General features: G+C 35.3%; 1 protein-coding gene across 5 annotated transcripts in view; it reads left to right on the forward strand.

Moving 5' to 3' along the window:
- Positions 1-27,255, forward strand: part of CCDC146 (coiled-coil domain containing 146) — a 69,175-nt gene that overhangs the window by 27,933 nt on the left and 13,987 nt on the right. For 3 of the 5 annotated variants that reach the window (XR_013773914.1, XM_079303129.1, XM_079303128.1), the window contains exons 3-15: positions 194-276; positions 4,932-5,138; positions 12,844-12,901; positions 13,447-13,620; positions 14,206-14,279; positions 14,964-15,191; positions 16,074-16,260; positions 19,514-19,609; positions 20,621-20,791; positions 22,558-22,646; positions 22,762-22,926; positions 25,180-25,398; positions 26,009-26,237. Coding sequence is in view for 4 of the 5 variants with exons in the window: in XM_079303129.1 (XP_079159255.1) it covers positions 194-276; positions 4,932-5,138; positions 12,844-12,901; positions 13,447-13,620; positions 14,206-14,279; positions 14,964-15,191; positions 16,074-16,260; positions 19,514-19,609; positions 20,621-20,791; positions 22,558-22,646; positions 22,762-22,926; positions 25,180-25,398; positions 26,009-26,237 (1,980 nt within the window). In the remaining variant the exon portion in view is untranslated. The remainder of the gene's footprint in view (positions 1-193; positions 277-4,931; positions 5,139-12,843; positions 12,902-13,446; positions 13,621-14,205; positions 14,280-14,963; positions 15,192-16,073; positions 16,261-19,513; positions 19,610-20,620; positions 20,792-22,557; positions 22,647-22,761; positions 22,927-25,179; positions 25,399-26,008; positions 26,238-27,255) is intronic. The other 2 variants (XM_079303130.1, XM_079303131.1) reach the window with 2 other exon arrangements.

The following is a 27,255-nucleotide window of genomic DNA, read 5'->3' on the forward strand; positions in this document are numbered from 1 at the left end:
TGAATTGTATATAAAGAAACAAATTTTTTTCTGGTTTTTTTTTTTCCTGTTCATTGGATTTGGTTGTGTATTTAATTTGTTATGTTACCAAAGTCTATACTGAAAGGCTGCCAATTACAGTTATAAAAAGTTGCATCAGAATGAAAGTATTAGTGCTTAGGAGATTTCATAACTGTCTGTTTGCTTTCCATAGCTATTTTCTGCCGGAAAAATCACAGACACCAGAGTAACTGAGCTGAAGGAGCAGTACACCCTGCTGCATGAGGCTGTGATAAGGTATAATATCCCTTTCTAGACTTCCAGTAGCCAGAGCATTATTTTTTAAAAGTATTTTCTGCTCACTAATTATCACTTAAGACTTTCTTTCAGTTATAGTTCATAAAAAGGAAGCCAGAACACAAGGTTGAAAACCAGTATTATTTAGTAAGCATTTTCAAGGTAATTTGGAATACTTAAATACTTGTTTGAAACACATCTTTGTTTCTAATACAAACATAATAATTTTGTGAATGGATGTACAGACTTCAACAGACAATTTGCAAGTTTAAAATAAATATGTATTTGAAGATCCTGTAGCCAGAATTTTAATATATTAAAAGACTGACATACTGAGCTGACATCATAGAGAGCAACTGAAGAAGCTAAAGGCTTGTTTCTAAGAAGGAAAATGATACTGTCACTCCTAAATAGGTGGGTATTTTACCCTCTGAAGGTAAATCTCTGACAGTCACATTAAACAGCACTGCTAATAGATTTCAATTAGAAGCTTAAGCTTTGAAGTAAAATGAAATTTGGAAATTAGGTGCAGTAGTTGTGAGCCTGCCCTGCACCAGTACTTGCTGGAGAAGAGAGTAGAGATCATGCTCATAACTTGATGCCAGGCTTGGGCAGGGCATGTGTGAGTGGAAGGAGAGAGACAGAGAGGGACAAAGGGCAACAAAATACTACAGCTGTACCCAGTGAACAGTGTGTCCCAGAACACAGCAGTCCTGCTGAAAATACTGCAATACTACATTGGTATTTATTAATAATTATTTTTGTATTATTTACAGCACACCTGTAATTATTAGTAAAATCAGCATCGTGATATTCCTGTTACATTCTTGTAATACACACTAATATCCATTGTATTAAAAATATTTTATCCTACTTTCATTGACAGTACAAATTAAAAACAGCAATTCTGTCATTGAAGCTAAAGCCTAATTTAAGTATTCTGAAACTAATTCAGGTGATACCTGCTTATTTGGATTATGCTGGGATTTGCTGTCCCTCCTGGCAGTCTGAATAGCAGCAAGTGTGAAGTAATTTGATAAATAAATACTGAAATATTAGTCTGTCTTGAGGATACCTGAGTCTTCTAGTTTTGTCTTAATAAAATGGGGAGTTGGTATATGGTTCTGACTCTATGAAACATCATCTGACTTTATTTCAGATTACTGAGATAGAAAATCTTTCTGGGAAGCAAAATTAAAAACAGCACTACTAAACCAGTTCAGGTTCCTAGAAAATACAAGACTTTTCCAACTGCTCACATCTAAACATATTCTGTGATGTTTGGATTCATTAATTAAGAAGGTCTACCACACTGGTGTTCATTCACTGAGCTGAAGCAGAAATCCAGTAGCTGCTAATTAGTTGATTTTTAGCCAGTGTTAGTTTAAAAACAGTCTTTAATTGGAAAAAATACAAACATATTCCTACATGTTTTATGTATTTATACAGTATTCTTTTATACACTCATTTATGTAAAGGCAATCCCGTTGTCTGTATGGCAAGTGGAATAGGGCTGAGTGTAAACAGGACTCAGCTGTCCTTTCTGTCACACTTAAAACTAGCCTCAACAGAATGCACTGAAAGCATGAAAATGTTAGATGATACATCATATCTCTCATTCTTTCTGTCACTAGTACAAATGTATGAAATGGCCATGCTTCTGTAAGAAAGTGGACCAGAGAGCATGATGTCACATTCTGTGTTAGATGCAGTTGTGTCACAGCAGAACACCAATGTGTGAATAAGCACAGATAAATTTCTCCAAGTGCTCAAAGAAAGCAAGGGAAACCAATTACCAAAAATCAGTCATGTTCTCCAGTATATTTTAAGGGCATCAAAAGTGGAATTCAGATACCAAAAGTGGGATTAAATTGTCCATACCAGTATCAGTGGACATCAGCTCATCTGAACAAGGTACCAAGGATCCCTTAACAGTCATCAGAAAGAAACAGGGACCACACACTTCCTCCTTATTCAGACACCTGCAAGGGTCTGGTTTTCTCCAGCTGTAAGGACTGTCCTGGTGGTAAGTGCAATATGTGTGTATATTCTTTCTGCAAAGAACCTTTCACACAATTAACTGCTTTTTAATAGTTAGCTCTTCACCCTAATATGTGCAGTACAGTTCTATGGGTCAAGAACTTATTTTTTCACATATTACAGTTGAATTCAATCCCTTTCCTAATTAAAGCCCATCTGTCCTAGTGCTGTTGCAATGCCCTGTTAAGACAAATGGCACAGGATGAGGTTTTCAAGCTGTGTATGTTTTCTTCTTTCCTTTATTAGCATATAAAAATCTCAATGGGACAGCCTTATACATCTTAAGCAGCACAGTTCCCTGTGACAGCCATGCCAAAATATTGCAACTGATCTGTCTGATAGACAATACAGATTTGTCTAATATGATGAATGCAACTTCTCTGTGTGCAGGTTGTTTCCAAGGCTATTGCTAGTGTACACAGAGCTGTAAGTGTATGGTGCAGATCTCTGTTTAGTAGCAAATTTATTTCTTGCTCTCAGTTTGGCACAATTTGGCATTCTAAAAGCTGAAAGATTTCACTTGGCAGGTGACATCTTTGATATTTTTCTTCAAAATCTTAAGTGCTTTTGAATTTATGTTTGCTGAGAGCAGGCTGTCATCCCATTGTGGTTCCCATCCACTGAGCTTGTACATGGCCCCTGAAAACTTTTTTAGTCACTCAATTATGTGGCCTAGTTGTAGATTTTATTTACATTGTCTCAATTTAGGAACCTTATATGGATGTTCTGATAATCCAGACTGGAAGATACTCAGATAATAATGAAGATTCATTAGCTGATTGGGAAACTTATTTTCTTAAGTGTCTGCTAAATTACTAATTATTTCATAAATGCAAAAGCTGCCATATCAGACTGCACAAACTACTTTTGCAGTCATGTGATTCTATATGTGTACATTATATGTGTACACATATATGTGTACATTGTGTAGATGTGTAGTTATTTCTTCATTGCCTTAAATTTAAATCAACATGAAAAGATACTGTTGGCATCTCTAGGAGCAAAATCTAGACTCAACACTCAATTCTTGTTTCTATTTTCTTTTTTTAATATCTTGAAAAAATCAATAGTTAAAATTTTGTTTTTATAAATCACTTATGTGTGTTTGTGTAACTATGCCAAATGTATATGTTATGAAAGAATTGTGTTTGATATTATGTGTATAATTACAACCCATTATATTTTCTCCCACAGCTGCATACATTCTGTTATACTTAAAGATTTCAATAACATATAGAATCCAGTGCTAATAAGTCAGTTTATTTTTCCTTTAATTTATATGTGTAAACACATAAAATTATTTGTTCATGATGAAGGCTCACTGTTTTCTGTTGAAGTCTGTGGTTTTCTTATTTTCTAGTTTAGAAAAAGGAAGTGATTATCTAGGGAGAAATGTTGCATGAATCAAAACTCTTTCTGCTATATTATTTCAGCTATGTGTGTGCAGTATAATCAGTTTTATGTTTTGTATTTTTATAATCATTTTACCATCTCAACTCTTTTTTGTTTTTCTTTTTAAGCCATAAGTATCAAATTTGAGCCAAAATTTATGTCTAGTTTCTCAATATGCGAAATTCTAAGTTCCTTTATTTAAAAAAAAAAATGATTGCACTGTATTTTTAATTACTATAAGTAAAGTGGTAGAGTTCTTTATCCTTCTACATAATTTGTGACTAATTTTAGTAGACCATTATATAAAAGTCATAATGTAGTAATACTGAGGAGGCATACACAATATTTCTATAGCATAAAGCATAGGTTTATGTGTGGTGCATTGTATGTGAATTTTCATACAGTTATTCCCTTTAGGAGTTTTCCATCATAATCAATGTATTTTACTAACAGCCTTTAGGCTGTTTTTCATCTGTCACCACACAGGTTCCTAAATTATTAATTATGTTCTGAATACCAGTCTCCAGACACTGACTGGAGTTTGCTGTTTCTGTAGAGCTAGTCTGAAGACACAACTCAAATCAGGTCATTGATCATTGATCTACAGTCCTTAGAATAAGCTTCCACAGATGTCCACAAACTAATTTTCAGCTTGTATATCATGAATTATTTCAGGCCTTGATAGCACTACAGCAGCAGCAAGATGTAAATAATCACTGGGTGATAACTCCCAGTGTTTATTAAGAGCTTCAAGTTGTCATATAGGCCAGACTGGACCTTGTCTTGGTGAATACTTCACTTTTAAAATTCTGCACACTGAATCAATCTAGCCTTTAGCACTTCTTAGGATAAAACAGATTCCCTGTCTCTTCATTTTTGTCAAGGAAGTGTTAGATAAATAAATTAGACAAGTAACAATCTGTCATCTGGTTAAAATCAGATAAGGTGAATCTCACTCCATCTGTAAGTATGCCAAAAAACTCTCCTGAGACCAGATTCCACTGCTCTCATGCATCACAGGATGATTTGGGTTTGAATAGAGCTCAGGAGGGCCAACCTCCTGCTCAAGGTAGGGTCAGCTAGGAGGTCAGAGAAGATCATTCAGATCTTAATTCTAGCTCATCTTGAAAACCTTGAATTTAATATTATAGGTATGTAAAGAAGTATAAACACAAAGCTTGTGCTTCACATTGACTAGTTCTAAATTTGTCTGTTTAATGAAGTTTGCAGGAATCTGAAACTCAGCTGTTGCAGGAAGCCGAACGCCTGAGTGCAGAACTGGAACAACAATGTGAACTGGAAAAAGCAGAACAGTTCCCCGAAGAAGCTTCCAGTGAAGCTTCCCAAATAAGGCAACAACTTCTCAGCTGCAGAAGTGAATACAGTGCTGTTAAAGGAAGAGTGTATGAGAATCGGTTGAAGATAGAATGGTAGGTGAAAGTGGTCAAATGCTGCCAATTTTATCACAGCTAATTTAAAAGGTGATAAATAGAATAAAAATCATTCTCCTTTACATTTGACATGGACACATTTCTTGATGGCTGTTGTCAAATGAATTGCCGTAAACTTTTCCCAGTTACAGCAACATGTCAGTGATTAATAAATTTACCATGATGAGATTTGTAGATAGTTTTAAATTTAGAAGATGGATGGGGTTCTTTAAAATGCTGTTTAAAATTTACTACATTGCATGAATAATAATCAGGTAGGAAAAATTAACATGAACAATTCCAGTCTAGAACACCTTCAATACAAATGTTTAAAATGTCTCAGAGACCTGATGGCTTGGATTTCATGGAACAGTGTCATAAATAGACACAATGCTATTTTTAACATCAGTAGCACGGTGTATTCAAGTTTTTTTACTCAGGTATTCCAAGGGGAAGAAGTATTTGTATATTCTAATGTCAGAAAAATGATAAATTTGCTGTGAAAGGAGTGAAATCTTAACATTTCTATATAAGGACAACAGTGCAGTCTATTAGCTTGGTATTGTGTACATTCAAATTATCTGCATATTTTATAGTAAAATTACAAGCAGAAGTATTGCATTTGTAAAAATATATACCTAGACAGATGAAATCAGATTTTGTTTTGTGGGAGACTTGCTGTTTTTACCCATCTTCAAACCAGCTGTAGTGTTGGTGGTGTATATAAGCACAAGCATGCAATGTCAGCATTTCAGCAGTTAAGATTATTATTCTGCAAGGAAATCATGAACACTGTACACACTGCATGGAGCAGGTTTTTCTGGCAATTCTTTCTTGATATTTTTTTTTGTTTTTTTAGAGCCAAGTGTTTGCTCTAAGAGAAAAAGAAACTGAGAATGAAGCAAACTGGGAGTGGGAAAGAAACATGAAAAGCATCTGGAAAAAATTATTTGCTATGAGATAACTAAGAAACATGAAATTTCCTGAAATAATCATTAAATACAGGATTTATTGCAATTTCCAAGCAGTCCAGAAATGAGGTCTTCAAAAGTATCACACTTTTTAACCATTTGTTCTCATATCTTTTGAACATCTTTCACTGATTTTGCACCAATTTCCAAAAAATTTGTGAGGATTTATATGTTTAGGCAATATTTTCCCATTCTCTATTTTCTACCTCCAGTCAAAATGAGAACTCTATTCTATACAAAATACAATGTAGACATTATTTTAATTACTCTTGCACATTGACTAGATTGATTTTTATATATGAACTGAATATCTTGCAAATTAAAAATCCACTTTTTGGGTCAGTCATGCAGTAAAAAAAAATTCCTTCACTGTAATAAGAAAAGTATGTCTTGTGTATTGCCTGGGATCAAACCCAGCTGTACAGTCTGACCAGAGGTCTGTGAGGTGCATTATCTAATGGAGACCAAAAGTGCAGCCCCAGCCACTTGTGATGTGGGGATTCATGAGCCAAATACAGTCCTCTGTGTTTGGGAATCCTCAGTTGACCCCATTCCTTTGAACTTCTCCTGTCTCCTCCAGAACAAACTTCTGACATTGCAGCACACTGGGCAAAGCACTCCACAGACTAACTGCGTAAGAGCTGCCACCTCCTTGCTTTTTTAACCTGGCCCCTACAGCTTCATTCAAGCCCTGTAGTTCTTGTGTTGGATGAGACAATGAGCATCTGATTCACTGCTGCAGAATGGTTTGATTTGTCTTTTGTATAACCCCTTCCCCCTTTAATTTGCCAATTTTTCATACTCAGGAGCTGCAGAATATTTAGTAGTTCCTTGTTTTATGCCTGATGATAGCATTGGGTCTTATATGTGTTGAGGGTGTGGAGTGAGAAAGATGTGCCTTGGTTATATGTGGATTTCCTAACTGGGAAAGATATTCCAGAAATATTCAAGAGATTTTGAGTTGGACTAGTCTAGAATGAACAGGACTAGCACAACATGTGTGAAGAATGGGTGAGTGAATGTAGTGGAGAAATGAAGAAAACCAGATGATGGGTGTGAATACATGTTTGTAATGGAGGGATGAGTTTGGTGCCTGTGAAAGGAAGCGAAAATGAATATCCAGAATAGAGTTGTGAGTAGCAGGTGATCCAATAGTAACACTGATGTAAAATGAAGATCTATGTTCTTGCTGGTTTTATCCAAATTGTAAAGCAATGTTTTCTGAAATATCTGTGTGCGTGGCCAACGCCACAGATGGAGGGCAGGGAAGCTGCTTCAAAGGTATTAGAAGTTTGCTGTTAGATTGCTGTTTGGTTTTCTTCATTTCTCAGGATAAAAAGTCATGGTTCAACCTCTCTTGGCTCTTGATCTCTCTGGAACACAGTTTCCCTTGTTGTCCAACTATGTTAATACAGTCCCAGCTGTGCTTGGCACAAGTAAATTTCTCTTTGGGAATTATGACTAATAGCTGTTCAGTCTAAAAACAAACAGGCTGTTTATTTACTTTTGTATGTATAGCAGATAGGGAACATGGAGGGGGAAAGGTTTGAAGGGTTTATCTGTGTCTCTCATCTACTGCTTAATCCTTTTTTTAGAATGCCTACTTAGCCCTAGTAGCTCAGGCTGAGCTGGAAGTGAAACATCTGATCTTGTTTCTCTGGTTCTGCAGATCTCTGTTCCCTTGTTTCTGTAAACCTTTCTTTCTCTGAAGCATTACTTTTCTCTCTGATGCCTTTGTTTCCTACCTTAATTCACTTCTTCTGATATCTAAGAGTACTTAGCACCTTTTTTGCACTCAGATTCAAATCTGACAACAATGAAATTTCCCACTTGAGGAGTCATACAGGTATGCCATAATATTAGAAGTCTCAAGGTCTCTTAGTATTGCATACTCTTCTATCCCTATTTAATTTCCTATCTGCTTGCCTCTGTAAACAGTTTTCCAGACCTTTTTTAACAGCTGAAGACTATATTTCATCTTCTGTTATAAATCTTCATTGTTCCAATGATTAGTCTACATTTCCAGAATAAATTAAATTGCTTTCAGTATTGAAGCATCATCAGGTTTTCAGAAATTTTGTTACTTTTTTCACAGTTTGAATAGATGCATGAGGTATTCAGTGCATTTCTTGACACACTTCAGCTGTCAGGGAAGTCACCCTGAGGGTGTCTGCATGGATGGGCTGTGTTCCCTCTGTAGGTTGTGCCTCCTCTTCCAGTTCGTGGCCTGTTCTGCCTTGTGGATGTACTGGGCTCATTGCTAATGTGTCTGCCTGAGAGCTCAGGAGGAGAACAAGGGTTGGAAGGATTTTATTAAGCTTATAAAACTTGGGCCACCATTCCAAAGTCAGAACTGACTGTGGGAGTATTCTTCCTCTCAAAAACAATTTGGCAAGGGTAATAAAGTAAAAGGAAAAAGAGTCATCTTCACTCAGTCCTGCTAAAATTGCATTCAGAGCCATGAAATTTCTTCATATAATTGATAAGAAGCCTCAATAAGTAAGAATATAGACCAAAAAATCAAATTAGCAAGACAAGAGGGAAAGAATCAGTGTGATCAGCAAGGATTTGCTCTGGTTCAAGGAGACTTTAATGTTCATGTGAGGCTTGGAATTCTAGTTTATGAGGCAAAATAAAGAGCTGTTTTTCTTTATTACACAATGGTATCAACAGTAGTTTATTGTTGAGAAATAATAAATATTAAATCTATCATCTAAACTATCCATTTTAAAGTAATTAATTTGTATTAAATTTGTCTATAACAAGAGTTTGTGAGATTAAAGGTGCCTTATGCTTGAAAACAATTTCATTTGAAAGCCTAGGTCCAATGTCCAGCTCTCATAGTGATTTGTTCAGGTAACAAAACAGCTCTTCACTGAAGAACTCTGTTCAACTGCATGCAAGTCAGGATTGCAAAACTGACTTTGTTCCTTTAGAAGCATTGCAAATAGGGAAAACTATTTCAACACTTGTAATTATTTCTGTATTAGTCACTGAATAATTGAAAAGTGAAAAGTTAAGCTGTCCATAACATAAAGTTGTCCATAGCTCCTCTAGTAAAGAATTACAGGCCATAAGTAAAATAAATAGCATCACAGCTGAAGTCATCAGCTGTTCTTGTGGGTACCTTCTCTAGTGCCTACAAACTAATTACAGCTCAGAGCCTCACAGGAAGCCCATGCTGGCAGCTTGTCAGCTGTGATAACTCCTACCTGTGGTCACTAGATTTTAGTTGTGAGGTGCTGAACACCTTCTATGGATTTCCAAGCTATCCCAGCTCAGAGAGAGCAGCTGAAGGAGTTCACTTCCTTGCATGATGGGATTTCTAATGATAACAGTGTAGGGGCTATTTCGTGACCTGAGGAAGTGAAATGGATTTCTGTTGACAACTACCACTATATTTCTTCATCTCTCCATACTAATTTTTTCATTTCTGTGTCAGCTTGCAGATGTAAATGTCTCTCAGGGGAAAATCTGGAATGTATTTTTATTAATGGCCCGGTTTTCCAACTGCCTGTTTTTAACTCATTACAACTGCATCTATGACAGCTTCTCATGTACAGTACTGTTATTAGGCTTCATGAAAATAAGAAGAGCAATTCTAGAAACATTTGTACATGTTTTTACATTGTACAAGCTTAAACTTCAGAGTTTTATCTTCTTTCCATTGTGTGTATTAGAGGTATAATAATAATAAAATCCACCTGATATTGAAAAATACGTCTATCAGGGAAAGACTATAAAATAATGGGAAATTTAAATGCCTAATGCCAGTTGCAGCTGTTTTGTTTGTTGTGATTGATGTCTAAGTAAAACAGACATAAGGTTGATGTCCATATAATGCAGATTAAAAGATTTAAAGTCTAAATGGAAAGACCAAAATGTATCTCCTTATCTTACTTTAAGCTTCTGTGTTCATCTGTTAAATCAGAGATTAAACTTAAATTCTTCTAAGAATCTTATTTGATTAGTAAATAAATAAATGTGTTTTAATCACCCTACCTCCCCTTTAGAGGCCACAGAGAGATATATGTTATCTTCATCTGGTAATTTATATAATCTTAAAACAGTCAGCTGGTGTGTGAAATGACCTGCCCTTTGGAGGTCCCAGTTTTAATTCCTGACAGTAAAGAAGCCCAGGAGGTTGGCATAGGGCTACCTGACTTCTGGTTTGGGCAGCTGGATCAAACTCATTGCTCAAAAGGGAGAGATTTCACTTCTTTCTTTTTACCCATTTTTTCTTTCCACACTTGCACTGGTTTTTGTGTGGAAGTAGTTGGTCTGCTGGCTGTTTAGGTCATTCACTGTTGCCTTTGTTTATGTCACAGAAAATGAAGTGTTCAAATCATTTTACTTTTGCTGGATGGAAAAGTCTTTGTTGTGAAACTGGAATGGTTCCACAGGAATCTGTCCTCATGAGTGAGGAATGTGACAAAATGAAAACAGTGTCAACTTTGCTCTCCCTCCTGATCTTTGGTATTGCTCTTTTGATCGTCCAGCGTGATATGAAAGAGGGCACAGCACGGACTAATCACAAGCCATGCAGTACCTCTTTAATCATTTTGCACAAAACTTATTTAATAATATTTTGTGGCAGTCAAACAGTTACAGGAATTTGTGCAAAGCAGACATTCATTATCCTTAGTGTGATTAGGCCAGTCCCAAGGAGTTCAATTAGAAGTACTGCCAAAATGGGTTTGGAATATGATTTTCAAATTTTTGAATTTTTTAAAATTAATTTTATCATTTTTGGGGAAAGATTGATTTAAATTCAACTTTTTTCTTTAAAAGATTTGTTTTGCAAACTCATTCACTCTGTGAGTGCTCAAACACTGGCATTCAAATTACTTTTTAGACTTTACCAGTCCCTGTTGAGGCATACTTGTAGTCTGTATATCAACAACATCTACTTTGTGTCTATTTTTTGTGGCTCTTCATCTGAGCCACAGCTTCTTATTCATGGGAGAGAAGTTGTTTTGTTTTGTTCTGTTTATATTGCAACACCACCAACCCAGTTCTCTTTTTTCTTTACTATTTCCTTTCCTTAGCTAAAAATAAATTGCCTGAGACTTCCAGGTATAGGCTTCACTCCTTTTGTTGGAGGACTCAGTTTTAAGAGAGAGTTTATTGAGAGAGTGAGGGTGGTGAGGGGGAGGAGGGAATCTTTAATCAGCACTGCTGAAGAGTTGAGCATAAGGTCCTAGGCATGGTCCTCCATGAGGTTGGCTGCTTGGAGACTGATCTCTGTTCCCATGACCACACATTTTCTGAAACCTGAACCACCACCACCCTGAAAGTCTTACACTGTTGCTGGAAGGTTTCAGAAGAAAAAAAAAAAATAGCAATCAGCTGTCTCTTTTCTTTATCAGCCACATTATAATGTAACTGTAGGAGCTGTTTTGGGTGGGTGGGGATGCCCAGGAATCTCTTGCCATTGTTATAGCTCCAAATGACACAACTGTTTGATGGAAGTTTGTCCCTTCTTCGTAATTCTTCCCTAATTTAGAGAGTTATTTATTGTACCAGGCTGCCCTGGGTCTCAACAAAACTTGACCAGCACACCCTCACACTGGAGTTATAAACATAAATTTAAGCACTGAAGTTGATTCTTTGCTATACCTGGGTCAGAGGATTTGTTTGTTCCACCTATTGCTTAGCTGCAATCTTCTTTATAGCCTGAGACTCTGAAATGTCACTGTAGGTACTAATTGCACTGCATGAAACTGTCCTCTTGCTCCCAGTGAACAGCACAGTGACTCAGTTAATTGTTTGGTTGTGATGACATACAGACTCCTGTAACCCATTTACCTGCTATAGGTGCAGAACTGTTCTGTGCATGCTCTGAGGATGTACAGATGTGCCTTCAGTAGGGATGATTTTTGTATTTGGCAGTATTTACCTACCTGCTACCAAGAGGCTCCCTGTTGTAAATCAAACAAGCGTATTGGTTGAGCTCCCTTTTTATAGCCATCTTTCTCAGGGCAGTGTTACTAAATACCACAAGATCTAAGAGCTTTCTTGTTTTTTTCTTTCTTCCTTCTTCACTTATTTAGCATCAGTCCCTATTGTTGCCTGAAATTAAATTGCAATTTCATTTTGGATATAGGTTAAGATCACTGGCTATTCAATTTACTTTTCTACCTTACTCCTTTGGCTTAGCCTATAACCCCTGCCACTGTTCAGGATTTTTTCCCACAGACTCCAGTCCAGATTTGTCTGAAGAGTGAATGTGTATGTGAAAACATTCATTGGAAGAAGAAGGTTTTTCACTAGCAACTGCACTTACTTTTATATTTGATGTCTTTGTGGCTATTTATTACCCACCTCCTCTTTCCTTTTGCCACATTTCCATGTTAACATTTTGTTTTCTGAGGTTGGGAGGAACTGTGGGTGTAGGGTGCCACTAGTAAAAGACATGGGTGAGTAAGGCATGAATGCCTCATTCATGCACCCCTGCAGGAGGTGGTCAGACTAAGAAAAATCAAATGTTCAAATGTTCAGATGTGTGCAGCATAGAAAAAGATGTGTGCACCCCCATATATACATCCAGTCCTTCAGGATCCCCAGTCACCAGTCAGCAAACTTCCTTTAAATCTGAGCACCTTTCATGCTAATTCACCATGGTTTTTAGTCCCACATGGAATAGGCTTTTATATTTTCTTACCATTTACTGTATTACAGTAATGATTATTCTATTATTAATAGATTTGGTTCTGCTTTGATTTTTGCTGTAGTTTGCGAGAAGAAAAAAAGCTTCTGGAAAATGAATATGAAAAACTTTCAAAAGAAAAGGTAAGTACAGAACATGAGAAAAGCAATGTTTTATGTTCTGTCAACTAACATATAAAAAATCACTGAAAATATGTTCTCAGTATGTATTTCTATAGTTTACTTAAAATACATAGAATACATAGAAAAATAGATTTTAAAATAAATAGATTTTTATAGGCTACATTATATAATTCAATTTTGATAATTAGGAAAAGCAATAAATAACTGATTCAGAAAATATCTGTATTTTTTTGTTTACTCCAGGAAATGTTTTTTATATTCATCAAGTGGATACTGCAAAAGATAGCTGCAGGTTTTTGGTTCTAGGATGAAAACATGAAAAATACATTTGTAGTCATAAGTCCTGAGTAATATATGTGGCTTTTTTGGAAATAAAAATGCTGTTAGTATGATAGAAGATACACACATATGGTAAAATATACATTTCAAATCTTATCACTAAAAATGTCATCATCATTCAATGTTAGTGAGTCTATGTTATCAGAAGCCTGCAAAATGTAAAAGGGAAAATAAAATTAATCTGATCTTTTATTTCATTTTTAAAGAAAGACAATAAAATTAAACGATTGAAAGAAAATTGTGATGAGCTCAGCAAAGAAGTAATCCAGAGGAAAGCAGAAATTGATTCAATAAAAGAAGCTGTTTTATCCAAGCAAAAGATGATATTAACAGATGAGGAAGAAATGGAAAAGCTTCAGGAGATGCAGACCTTTTTAAAAGTAACACAAAATTAATTGTTCCTCTGTAGCTGTGAGTGTGTGTGCGTGTGTGTACGGGCACGTGTTACCCAAAGGAGCAGTGAATCTTCTGGATGTTGTCATTCCAAATTAATTATGTCATTACATTAAATATTAGACCATTTCCCAATAGGTGTGAAACATGCTGCTGTGCCATATCCTTATTACTCCTTTAGAAAGTACTAACAGTCATGGTTTTGATTAAAAAGTGGTTTCTATAAAGACATCTTCGTTATGTTGTGTTATTGTAGATTGCTCTGATTACAGTTAATGCAGATTTACACTGAGAATTAAAAGCATACCTGGGTCTAATTCTTTCCATGGTATAAATGGCATAATAAGATTAATATTAATAATATTAAAGCATAATTTTTATCTTGAAGACATACTAAAATTGTAAACATCAATGTTTAGTTTTAAAAGTGGCAGCTACAATTCTCTGGGAAAAGCTCAAGTAATTCCAAATGTTTCCTACTGATTTTCACAGCAGTTCTAAATGAATATTACTGCTATGAAAACTCATCAGCTTTTGAGGCTATTAATCAAACCTTTGTGTTTTGTTACTAGGCTGAGCTAGTTAGGATCCTTGGTGTTCCAAAGCAACTTGCAAAAGAAACTGAGAAGTTGAATCAGAAAAAAATGTATGTTTTTAAAATATAATTCTATATACATGAATATATATATGTATGACTTCTTCTCATCCCTTGGCTATACAAATGATTGAGGATGGTTGTTGGTTAAAATTAGGATCAATATTTAAACTAATACTTCCTTGAAACACCTATTTTACTGTTAAATTTCTCAGGTTTAAAACTTTTGTTATGGTTTTCTTCTACGTTTTCCTCACTACTCTGCTTAATGCAACTCTGCCATCATAAATCTTAAGAAGTTTGCCCTATAGTGTTACAGAGAAACAATTTCTAAAACCTACATTGTGCAGATTGCTATTAATGAAATATTTAAATTAATCTTTATATTTGTGTCACATCACAGAATAAACTAACCAGAGTTCCCAATCTTAGGAGGAATATTCAGAAGTGTCACACCCATGTACCTAATAATGTTGACAGAAATCAGTTTACTAGAACTCTTTTTAATACTGTCATGGTGCTAAGCTGTCAGTTATCCCCATGTCTATCTGCAATTTTATTGTTGGCCTATGTTGGAATTTGAAGGTTTTCACTGTCTGCTTTAACAAATATTTAACATATATTGTTGTGAAATTATTTTGTATGTCCACAAAAAATGGCAACTTAGATTTTTTTTCTTTTAAATATGCATGTAGAATATTTAATCCTTACTGCTTTGATTAAATATATCCACAGTGATGCAGAGAAGAAGAATGAAGCCCTTAATGACCAAATAGAAGAACTGAATAGAGCCCTGAAAGCCACTGAAAGAAAGACTGAAGAGATTTTGCAAGAAAAAGAAGTAGTAATGAAGGAATGGGATGAGAAACAAACTTTGATACAAAAGAATGAACGAGAATGCAATGCTTTGACAAAATCACTGGAAATTGGTGCAGAGAAGGAGATGGCTGTCCTATCAGACAGGTTAGCATAAGGGACACGAGCCACATGGAAGGAGCAAACAATTCTCTGTTCTCAGAAGTCTATTTTTTTTTCTGCAGTTGCTTCTATTTTCAAGTTTTATGCTGCAACCAGTGCAAATTATAAATGATAAAGCTTGGTTTTCACTTTAGAAATGTTTACATAAAAATTTGGAATCTAGGATTTGTCTTGAAGAAGGACATTAAAAAGCATAAGCGTTTGATAAAATCCTGTGAGATTTTGCTCTTCAAGGTGAAATATTTTAGAGGATTTCTCTCATTAGTGCACGTATTTTCTTTCCTGTGTAATCCACTGAAAGTAAATTGAAGAAGAATAAAATATGTCTGTATTTTCATTTTCAAATGAGGATCATAGATATCTTCATGTAGTTCTGAATTTCTGTGGGGATTGGTTAATCATCTCTTTAATATCCCCTTCAATTATGATTTTATATTTACTTGGTAAAGTAAAATAAACTGTTAGGTTGAAGGTAAGCTTCCAGTGTTTCCTCCTTTGCAGAGGGGAGTGTATAGTTGTAATTCTGGCCATATGCTCAGCAATAGGGCTTTTGCCCTTAAAGTTTTGTATTAAGGGCCCATGGTATCTTATTTTTAAATGTTACCTCATACTAAAAAATGTGTTTACTTCTTCGTATATGTATAGATTCCCTGATATTTTTAGCATATTTAGAACAGACTGTGACACTTCACTGACATAATTAGGGTACTGCCATGTTTTTAGATAATTTTTTGTCAGCAGTTTGTTAGTTTGTCTTGCTGATCCATAGTGATGAGGTACTCTAAACCCATTAAAATGGTCGTGTCTGTTTACATATATGTCTTGATTAAGCTACCTGCTACTAAAATTCCGTGTCTTTCTATACAGACAAATTCTGGAAAATAATTTGAATAAATGTGTCTCTGAGAACAAAAAGCAGCAAGATATTCTCAGTCACCATCAAACACAGAAGGATAAAGAACTGAAAAATCTAAAAAAGTTAGAGTTACAACTCAAAGGGATTTGGGATTCCTTGGAAGGAGATAAGGCAAAGTATAAAAGACTCAAATCAGAGGTCTGTATGAATGCATTGATCATATAGATTGTAAATTTTCTTGTAAGAAATACTTCTATGAAATCTCTTGACAGTCCTCCAGGAGGAAAGGGGTTCCTCATTTCCTCCTTGCTTTAGTATTTCACCCACTCCTCTTTCAATAATGCTTTACTCTTTTCTGTTTTAGTTAGTCTTTTGACTATGGTAATTTTAAAGGGAAGCACCATTCTGCTTGTGTATTCAAATAATTTTCTTTCTTTCCTTCTTCCAATTATTTCTTAAAAATTTATTTTGTCTATAAATTTTGTATCATTTTCTTCTCTCACTACTGGTTCTTCCATTCTCTCTCTTATTTATATTTTCTTCTGTACTTGCTCCTTGCTCAGTCCAGATTTTGAGTCATATAAAATTAATTGTGTTTAGTCAAGTGAATGGTTTTTTCACAGCATTTAATGTTTCCTACCTTGACACTGTCCTTCAAATTTTTCTTGGTCCTTCTAAGCAATTCAGGACAGAAAATAGTCTTACATAGTTGTAAAGTTTTTAAAAACAGCTATACATATCAAAACTCATATATATTTATTTTAACAACTCCAATTATCACTTGACAATATTTAATATTATTAAAAATATTTTTTTGTCTCCCTTGAAATTCCTCCTGAATTCACATGTTTATTACCTTGTAATAAAACTCACCTGGGAGGAGAGGAAAGCTCTATAACCACACTACAAAGTTTTAGATTGAATTTCCTGAAATAATGATTAAAGGGCTGACTCATATTCCAGACTTTGATCTTAGAGCTTAAAGTAAAAAGCTTAAAGCTTCAGTATCAGCTAAGAGAATCTGGGAGATGGTATCTTTGCATGTTTCCATTGAGGAAATGTTCCTGGATGGAGAACCACAATTGTTTAAAAACATGTAATGCTAAAATCAAATGCCATAACTCACAAGCAGCTGTGGTTAGAGTTCAGAGTCTGGGGTGAGATCCAAACCCAGCCCAGCCCAATTCCTTCACCCTGTGGAAGGAAATCACCTTGTATGTGTCTTACAAATATCATCATCATGAGGAGTAGGTGAAAAGGAATGCCATGAGAGACAGCAGTGGAATTCTAATCAGTATGTTACTCCAGCAGCTGTAGGATACTACTCTAATGCAAATAGGCCACAGCAATAGAGTTGTTTTAGCCCATCTTCCCATGCTCAATGTTTACTCTGATTCCTTTCCTGCTCTGTTAGAGGAGCAAATGTGAAATCACTGCTCCTCTGCAGGGCTGCCAATTGAAATACAATACTGCAGGTAGGGAAGAGTCAATTGGCCAGCTTGATTCTGTTTGGCCTTTGCTATATTGGGACAGTTTTAATTTGTAAAACTTGGGATCACACCAAGCAAAAATTAAAAACCAGTATTTTAAGTAGATAAAATTTCTTTAACTACTTAAAACTTTTCTAAAACTACTTAAAACTTTTCTAAAACTACTTTAACTGCATTTATTCATTGTGATTCAAAGTGAAAGAAAACCACAAGAATTAATTGTTTGTATAAATATGTGATTGCAGAAGCAGCAGTACATCAATATGCTTCCCCAAATTTCTTCTTTTGAATCATATGCTAAGTGCAGAATGACTGGTTTGTAGAATAAGGAAATTACAGGAACACTTCCTTCAAATGTGTTTTTCTCGTTAGCAAGTTGTGAAAGGTCAGCTATTGCTAAACACCAGCATTGTGTGTGAAAGAGAACTGCTGCTCCTCTCCATGTGGACCTTCTCTTTGGTCAGGCCAATGCAGAGACAGCCAAAAGTGCCTAAGTTTAGCCCTGTCTTACATGAACAAAAGTCCTGAGCTTTTTTACCTATACATAGCAGAAGTGATAACTAATATAAGTTTCACAGAAAAGCTATTTTTGGTCCTAACACAAGACTAAACTCACTTTCTTAGCGACTTAGTGACTTAGGCTTTACTGACATTTTAGTAAACCTAATCAAACCAAATCTCAGAGCTGGCAACTGCAGCTTAAGTAACTCCACACTTTGGCCTTTACTGTGGCTCTTGTTTCCCTTTCCCATAAAGCAAGTGAACAGCATTTAATTTTACAATACTATCACTGAAGTGAAAGTAACAAGTGCAAAATATCTACCTATCAGGATTGATTTATAATGTTTTGAACTCTAACATCTGGTTGAGATCTGAGCAAGATATCACAGGGTTATGTGTATTGTCTTTGAACATCTTCCAGGTGTGTTGTTAAATATAACTTTTTTCCCATTCACAAGAATTACAGATTTGCAATTTGAATCATTTGGGTTGGAAGGGACCTTAAAAGGTCATTTTGTCCAAACTCCTGCAGTAGGCAGGGACACCTTCATCTAGATGAGGTTAGTCAGACCTCAGTCCAACCTGGCCTTGAATGTTTCCAGAGACAGAATGTTTTCTCTGGGAAACATGTGCCTGTGTTTCACTACCCTTGATGAACAAAAGTCTTGCTTTTATCTAATCCTCCCTTTTTTATCTTAAAATTAATATCCTTTGTCCTGTCAAAACAGGTCCTGCTAAACTGTTTGTCACCATCAACTACACAGAGACAATAGATGCCTTCATAGTTAGCCTGATGATTTCTTTCTTTCTTTCTTATAACCATAAAGAATTTTTAAGTGAAGTTAATCACAGTAAGGCCAGTACAGCTTTTTGGTTTACAAGTGATATCATGTAAGTAGCTGTAGGGAGATTGATCAGATATATTTTAATCAGAGGTAGGTTTTTTTATGTATTCCTCCACATACTTAATGTTAAAATCTGATTGAATAAATGAATTCTCCCATAATGTACATGAAAAAAAATACATACATGTATGTGGTTTTAGCTTTGACTTTTTAGAGTCTAATGAAAATCCTACTGTAGTGACAAAAGGAAAAAAAATGTGATATCATGCAGATGTCTCTTTTTTTTTCCTTTAGTAAGTTCAGAATTTCACTCTGAAAATCCTCTGTGAATTTAGGTGACATTTTTAAGTACTCTTTCTGTGTTTATTGTTTTTTAAATGACAATTGCTGAAAACCATAAACCTTCTAAATTCATGAAGTTTAGTGTTCATAGTTCTTGAAAGAAAAATTTTAGAAACTTCAACTTGCTGAGGAGCTCTACTCAATGAAGCATTCTTGTACTAGTGATTATAAGAGGAGGGAAATTTAGTTTCTTAATTTGTGTAGCTACTTCCAATATTTTATATTTTCCTCATTTTTTGTTTGCATCACTATGTGCTTGGTTTATTTTTGTAGGCAGAAAGTAACTCAAAAAAAAATGCAGTATTATTAGAAAGACGACAAGAACTGCAGGAGGAGATTGAAACAATCAAGAGAGGTTTAGCTGAACAGGTGCTGAGTTCTGCTTTCTCATATTTTATCATTTTGACAGTCAGTTTTCTATAATGAGAATAAAGGGACTGTTTGAAGAAAAAAATAATAGGAGTTTCTAGCTGCAGCTTTCTGGTGAGAAAATGCAATATTCTTTGTTTAATTTTAAAGACCACTTGTCTTTCATTTTTAAAAACATTTTTTGTGTTACTGACCACATACTAGAAGGTAGAAAGCAAATATACTTTCTAGTTTAAGTCTTTCTGAATGTTATTGATGACACTGCAGCTAGAAATGTATTGTTATAGATTTCCTTTGGATATAAAAACATGTCTTGTTGCAACAATAAAAACTGATCATTTGTACATTAAGATTTTTCATCTTCACAGTTCTGTCATTTGTGGATGTCTGTCTGTACACAGCACAGCCACACAGTGTGCAAATGCAGATCCATGCATTACAAGAGCATTAGTACTTGCACTACATAAATGACTTTTCAGGAAGCAATCTATTTCAAACATATATTCTTAAGGTCAAACCACCTTGTCTTTTTACCCTTATATCCATTTTCTTTGTGTGTTTTGTTCAAATTCATGAACATTGTCAGGTGGGAATCCACTTGTGTTTGGATCCATGTGCATTCCAGTACCTACATGTCATTCATTGGGATATGTAACTTGTGTGCCATGGACAGGCATGTGGTCAGTGAAGCCTAGGAAGCTTCTATTCACCTCCTCCTGAAGACCTGACCCTGAACTAACTTAAAGATTATGTAGCTATAAAGATCCATTCTGTCCAGTGGACAATAGCCTAAAAATGTTAGGAAGAGAAAATGCTCCTAGGTGCTAATATATTCTGAAATTTTAATATATGGATTTTGCATAGTGTTTTAAAGCAATAATTTATTACCGTTTTAAATCTATGTAGTCTGTATATTTGTTTATGTTGCAGATAAACCCAAAGTATTTCCAACTTTGGGTTTGCCAACACAGATATGTTGTTGCATTAGGATTTAAATTTAATCTTCTCTAGGAAATGATATCAGATACGGATGCCCGCATGTTAGAAGAATGCCTTGCTACAGAACACTTGCTCTTCAAAGAGCAGGAAAAATACAGAAATGAGTTATCCACACTTACACAGCTGGTTTGTCTCAGAGCTGATGAGAGGCAACTGAAATGCAGGAATGTTCAGAAAGCCAAGGTAAAAAATTATATATTTGATAGACTGATCAAAAGTAGCAGTTGGTATAGGGAGAGACTAAATTACTACTGAGGTGAGCCCTGTGGACTCATTTCCCACCCTAGTTTTGAAGTTCCATCAGAACATTGGAGACTCACAATACTGTGATGTTTTATTGGCAATTTGTGCAGTAAACTAAAATATGATTCCTTAATTGAAATAAAGTATTTGAAAGGGCATTTAGAGAGTGCCCCAAGAAGGGCAACAAAGATGTGAAGGACCTTGGGAAGAGGCTGTGTGAGGAGTGGCTGAGGGCACTTGGTCTGTTCAGCCTGAGGAGAGACCCCACTGCAGTTACAGCTTCCTCATGGGGGGAAGAGGAGGGGCAGACACTGATCTCTGCTCTGTGGTGACAGTGACAGGACCTGAGGGCATGGCCTGAAGTTGTGTCAGGGGAAGGTTTAGGTTCAATATTAAGAAAAAGTTCTTCCCTCACAGGGTGGTTGGGCACAGGTGAACAGGCTCCCCAGGGCAGTGGTCAAACACCAGCCTGGCAGAGTTCTAGAAGTGTTTGGGCAATGCTCTTGGGCATGGTGTGACTCTTGGGAATGATGCCATGCATGGCCAGGGTTTGGTCTGGGTGATCCTGGTGGGTTCCTTCCAACTCAGCACATTTTATGATTCTGAGAATGTGATTTTCTTTCAAGCCCATGGGATAAAATGAACAATTTGAAAGAAAGAGGAAGAATAGCAGACATCCTCACCTGAGATTCTCAGAAGTAAAATTCTTTGTTTAACTCTGGTTTATTTTACAAATATATGGACATTAGAAGATAAACTGAACTACTACTCATTCCATAGTGAGGCAGGAATTTCTACCTTCCTGTTACATTTCAGGGCATAAATAATTATATTGATTTAGAGAAAGAAGGAAAGAAAACTTTCCTTATGACTAGTCATTGTATTTGCTGCCTGCATTTTTCTGGCATGATGTGTGCTGTGATGTCACACAGAATCTACTAAATACCAAATTGCTATATGGGAACAAGGTACTGATGTTTCCAAAATATATGGCTGTAATCAGATAAATTAGATAAGCAACTCTTCTACCATCTTGGGAAACTCTGTCTATAAAAATAAACAAACATGTCAGGCTTTGTACCTCCAATAAAATCAGTCCATGAACAAATAAAACAAATAAAATAATACCAATTCAGGAACACACAGACAAGCCCAAAGTTGCAACCCTTCATCCACCAGCTTTCCCTAATACCAATCTCCTCCTCCTGATACCAGTGGGAGAGGAGAAAAGGCCTGTTGGTTTAAGATTGATGGCCCAGGCTACACAACTGGAATCAAAAGATCCAGAAACTGGATGCAATTCTGCTCAAACATCAGTGATTGCTTAAAAGTCAGAACTGAGTAAAAAAAGAAATTTTATTTTTAAAAGTACCATTTCAATGGTTCATATGCCAAATAATTATATAATGATGGACCTGACAGGCTGATCAGTAGAAAGAGTGGGACTCCAGAGAAAGGGAATCAAGCATTTAAGATGCAGCATCAAATCATCTACATTACTAATAGTAATTGTAAACTTAATATAAATGGAAAAACTGTGCTTTTTATGTTGTTGTAATAAAAACATTTCATTATAATAAGAAAAAGTTCTTATAATAATGTCTCCTCACTGTCTTTTTCTCATCTAAGAATTGCTCTGGGTAATTTCATTGAAGGCATTTCTGTAATATATCTAAAGTACTTACTAAATTTAATTTAAATTTCAGATTCAACTCCAAAGTATTGTTAAGGAACTAAAAAGAAAGGATCGTGAACTAATCATCTGTAAAAAGATGAAAAGAGAAATGCAAAAAGAGTAAGAAAATAATAACAATATGTTATCTAAAAAACTTTTCTAAAGCAACTTTTATTCAAGTAATGTATGCATAAAATGCTAATAATTATTTCTTTCACACATCTCATTTTTTCAGACTCCAAGGATTTGCTAGGATGTTTGATTTAATGCAAATTGAAAAGGAGAAATGTATGCAGTTGATGCGTATTGCTCAGTGGAAAGCAAGGGAAAGCGAAAACCGGGTGAAATTGCTAGAAAATAATTTAGAAAATTTAAGGAATGCTGTTATAACCAGGGAAAGGTGAGTTTAAAGTACACTGTAGTTCACAATTATAGAAATTTAAGACTGGAAAAAATCTTAGGAGGGAATTTATTCCATCTTTAATGATGTCCACATCATCCTTGATAGTTAGTATTCTGATTTTTTAAATCTGATTAAAGCAAAGGCATTCAGAAACACTCCTCTATAATCTGTTCCAATTTCTTACCCCACTAACACTCCACAACTGGCTTGGGCATCACTGCTTGTCAGAAAGTAGTTTTGGAATTTGGCCACTCTCTCACTTTCCCATCCTTTATATCACAGTTCTGGATCTCTCAGGTTTTGCATTATAATCGTGTTTCATTCAACATGAGCAACACTGTGCACTCATATTTGCTGTCCTTAGAGAAAAAGAGGTCTGACATGTGATTCCCTAATGAAGTGATGCATGGGAGTATTAAATGAGTCACTAGCTAGAAATGTGGCTGTCTAATTATGAAATTAGAATAAATTTGGGATTTTGGTTCAAATTTACACTGTCCTTTATTAAAAAACATTTATTTCAGATAAAATGTGGTTTCAATTTTCAGACAATCTTAGACAAAATGAATGGTTACATTCACAGCAAAGATAATGAGGCAGAATAGCTGGTGCTTGTGACTCTCTTTTTTCCTAGACCATTATATAGTGGGGATATATTTTTGTCATTCTAGTGATGAAATTCTGCAATATGGACAGAATTACAATGTCTTGCAAATCTGTACTTGGGCAAGTAGGGAGACAGTGAATAGCCAACTGTGTAAGCAAAACAGGAAAACCAAAATTGAGTAGTTAAAAAGAACTTGATTTTTCAAAAGTTCATTATTTGGTGCCAAAAAATTGCTCAATCAGACAAAGAATACACTAAGTTTGGGTATTTTTAGGCCTTTCCAGTTGATGAAATAAGGGGGGAAATGGCTAATAAGACATAAATTTTGTATAGATATCAGAAATATACAAATATTATTATTGATGTCTCTACTCAGTACAGATCCAACAGGTATTTTGGGCTCTGCAAAAGTAGATTTTAAAACTAGTCAGAGGTATTGAATTTTCAGTAACTCTCTTGCCTATGAAAAATATTTTAATCCCAGTAGTAGACTTTAGTGTCAGTACCACTGATTTCACTGCAACCTATGCAATTTGGAGGACAGAGTATCAGTCTAAGTAAGGCAAGAAATTTTCAGAAAAATATTTAAAACACATTGCATTTCTGCAATACTGTTATACTTTCAGTCTGAAGCTTGTCTTACAGAAGTTTAATTAAACTCAGTAATACCTTGTGATACTCAAAGTGTTATGCATGTGGGGGAATTGAAAAAAAGCAGCTCCCTGCCCTGTATAGAGCAAATCAGCAATTTAATGATGGAGCCCATGAGGGAAAGATGATATTTCATCTGCAGGTCTGTATTTTAACAGGACACTTTGCTTTTCCTTTCACTGCCTCTTTTGTACTTGGACATTAATATCTTCCTGGTGTTGATAAAGTTGTGTCTCAATCCAGAAGTGATAACACACATCAAATGAAATTATTCTAAATTCTGTGTTGTGGGATAGTCAATAGTCCATTTGGTGACAAGAATTTGCCTTTTAAATGAGAGACCATCATCCAGGGATCAACAAGGATGCTGGAAATAATGAGATCTGTTCTTTATTTGTATGTGATCTTGTTACTAACCTCCCACTATGGTCTGGGGATTTTATTTATCAATTGGGCAATCTAATAATTTTCTTTCTTGAGTTAATGTTGTGATACATTGTTTTATAAACAATAGATTTGGAGAACTTTGAGTGGCAAAATACTTTAAGTATTTTAATTTAAATAATAATTTATTTATTTTAATTTATGTATTTTAATTTAAAATATAATTTAAATCTTTTTATTTAAATAGAATGGCAGGATTTCTATACATTAAGACTTTTAGTCACAGTTTATTCCTATGCTCTAAAACTTTATTTTTTATGGGCACTTCAGCTACCTAGTAGAGAATAAAAGAGCTATAGTGCAGTGTTCCCTATATAGCAGTTTTCTTGAGCCAGAATCCAGTTCTTTTCAAGCTGGAAAGAACTTGAAAAAAAAAAAAAAACCTGCTCTCAGAGAGTCTTTCTTCTTCTTGTAAAGCTTCTATGAAGCAGAGACATAGAGGAGCCCTTGTGTGCTTGAGAAATAAATTTAAGCTTTGCTTTTAATTGCTGAATTTGGTTTCAAATTGAAAGGACTAAAAACATTCCCATATTTTTGTTATGTTAAAGAAAATTGCAGGAAGAACATCTGAAGATTAAAAAGAATGAGAGAACAAAAGCGTTGATCAAAAAGGATTGTAGCAAAATTGTACAAGAGATGCTAGACCTTAAAGAAAAGGAAAAGTATTTGAATATTGACAGACTTACCACTGCAGCCACACAGATGGAAGAGGAAATTTTGCAGCTACGCAAAAATTATGAAAGAGCTATTAATCAAAAAAATGAGAGGTACATTTGTAAATTTGTAAAATCTAAGGTAGCATTTAATTTTGACATTCATGAAGCAACAATATTTTTCAATTTATGAGCACTCCTCATTAGGATTGCTGAAGTCTGTGGCACTGCAATGTTGCACTGACCAGTCCCCCTCTCTGCACTGCCAGTGCTGCTCTGCATTGTGTGGATGCTTCTCACTGGTGATCATGCTCACACTTCAGAACTATTACTGAAAAAATATTCAGTAGCTTGGCTACTGAATGCCTTGAGAACTTGTAACCTCCTGCTCTGTTTGTGCATTTTGCATAGATAAGGAATCTGCAAAAATGCAGATTATCTTGCTCTCTCTGATCCTAATCCAGTCTGGGAGGCCAGAAGACCTTAATAATTATGTCAGAGACAAAAGTCACCTTTCCAAGAGTTTGTTTTCTGATTTCCATACTGCAATTATTTTGTTACTGATTCAAAATGCTGTCATTCGATTAAAATAGTATTTGTGAAAGCCTCATAAATTTTGACAGATTATTATTGTCTTTTAAGATCACTTTTTTATGTTATTGAATGGAATATACTGAATATTACTCTTTTTTTTTATTATCTTTAAATTTTGGTTTTATTTCAGTGGCCTTTTGCTCAGAGAACGAGAAGAAGAACTAGGATTTTTGTATGAAAGAATAAACAGGCAAGAGGTGTTGTGTAGAAACGGACATATTAAGATGCAAGTTATGGATGAAAAGATCAGTTTTCTGAAGCTGAAGGTAGCTGAGAAAAAAAGAGAGATTAAATTGTGTTTTAAAGAGCTCACAGTGAAGAATGCCCTGGATGCCCAACTGGGGAGACTTCAGACACAGGTTGGTGTTAAAGGAAGCCTTTTCTTACTATCATTCTGTATTTTAAAATGCAAGGTGATTTCATAGAAAAAAAAGTATCTGGATGTACAAGGTTTATTAAAACAGTGAGTTTAGTAATACACCTGTCCAGCAAAACACTGATACATGTTTTTAGCTTCACATATGTGAGTTTCTATGCTTATGTGTGACTGGCCGATGCCCTTTCTTTCACCCATGCCAAATGTTTCCTCTGGGTATGGAATTCCAGCTAATCCACCCCACAGCCTGAAATGTCAGTATGACTAAGCTGGAGAATGGGAGTCATGGGGGAAAAATGGGACTGTAGATAAAATTTGTTAAAACTGTATTGATGGAGTAGGTGGAGGGGTGGGAGATACACTTAGGCCATCAAATTTCTAAAATAATAACTCAATTCACACTTGACCCTGAGCCTACTCTGGAAACTCTGCTGCCTACAATGATATAATCCTCATATATTTTCTTTTACGGAAAAACAGTGTAAGTTTTAGTTCTGGTTACAAAATAGCATTAAGCAGCTAACAAACTGCAGTGCTTGGGACATTCTTTCCTTGCTTTCTGAAATGGCTCATTTACTTTGACCTTATCTCCAGATGGTCATTTTTCCCCATACATACTCTGTTAGTGCCTGCACAAAATCATAAATGGGGGCATACCATTGCCTTTCACACTCCCATCAGTGGGAGCTGTGGCTCACTGTTTAATGGTGCTTTGCACTATTCTCTTACTTCTGGCCTTTTGAAGATATTATATGCTCTGCTACAAGAATAAAACATAGTACATGTTTTAAGACCTCATGCAAATCATGCCCCAAGGAACTTTGCAGGGCCATCACATATTTAAACAACAAACTGAAGCAGTATTAAAAAAAAACAACAAACCCTAAAGGAAAAAAACCTAAAAAGATCCCCAAGTTTTCAGCTAAGATTTAAAATGAGACCAAGAGTCACTGAGTAACAAAATACAGATGATTTTTGTGAACTGACAGAGTCAATCATGA

Source organism: Erithacus rubecula, assembly GCF_903797595.1.
Source record: "Erithacus rubecula genome assembly, chromosome: 4".
Taxonomy (NCBI): domain Eukaryota; kingdom Metazoa; phylum Chordata; class Aves; order Passeriformes; family Muscicapidae; genus Erithacus; species Erithacus rubecula.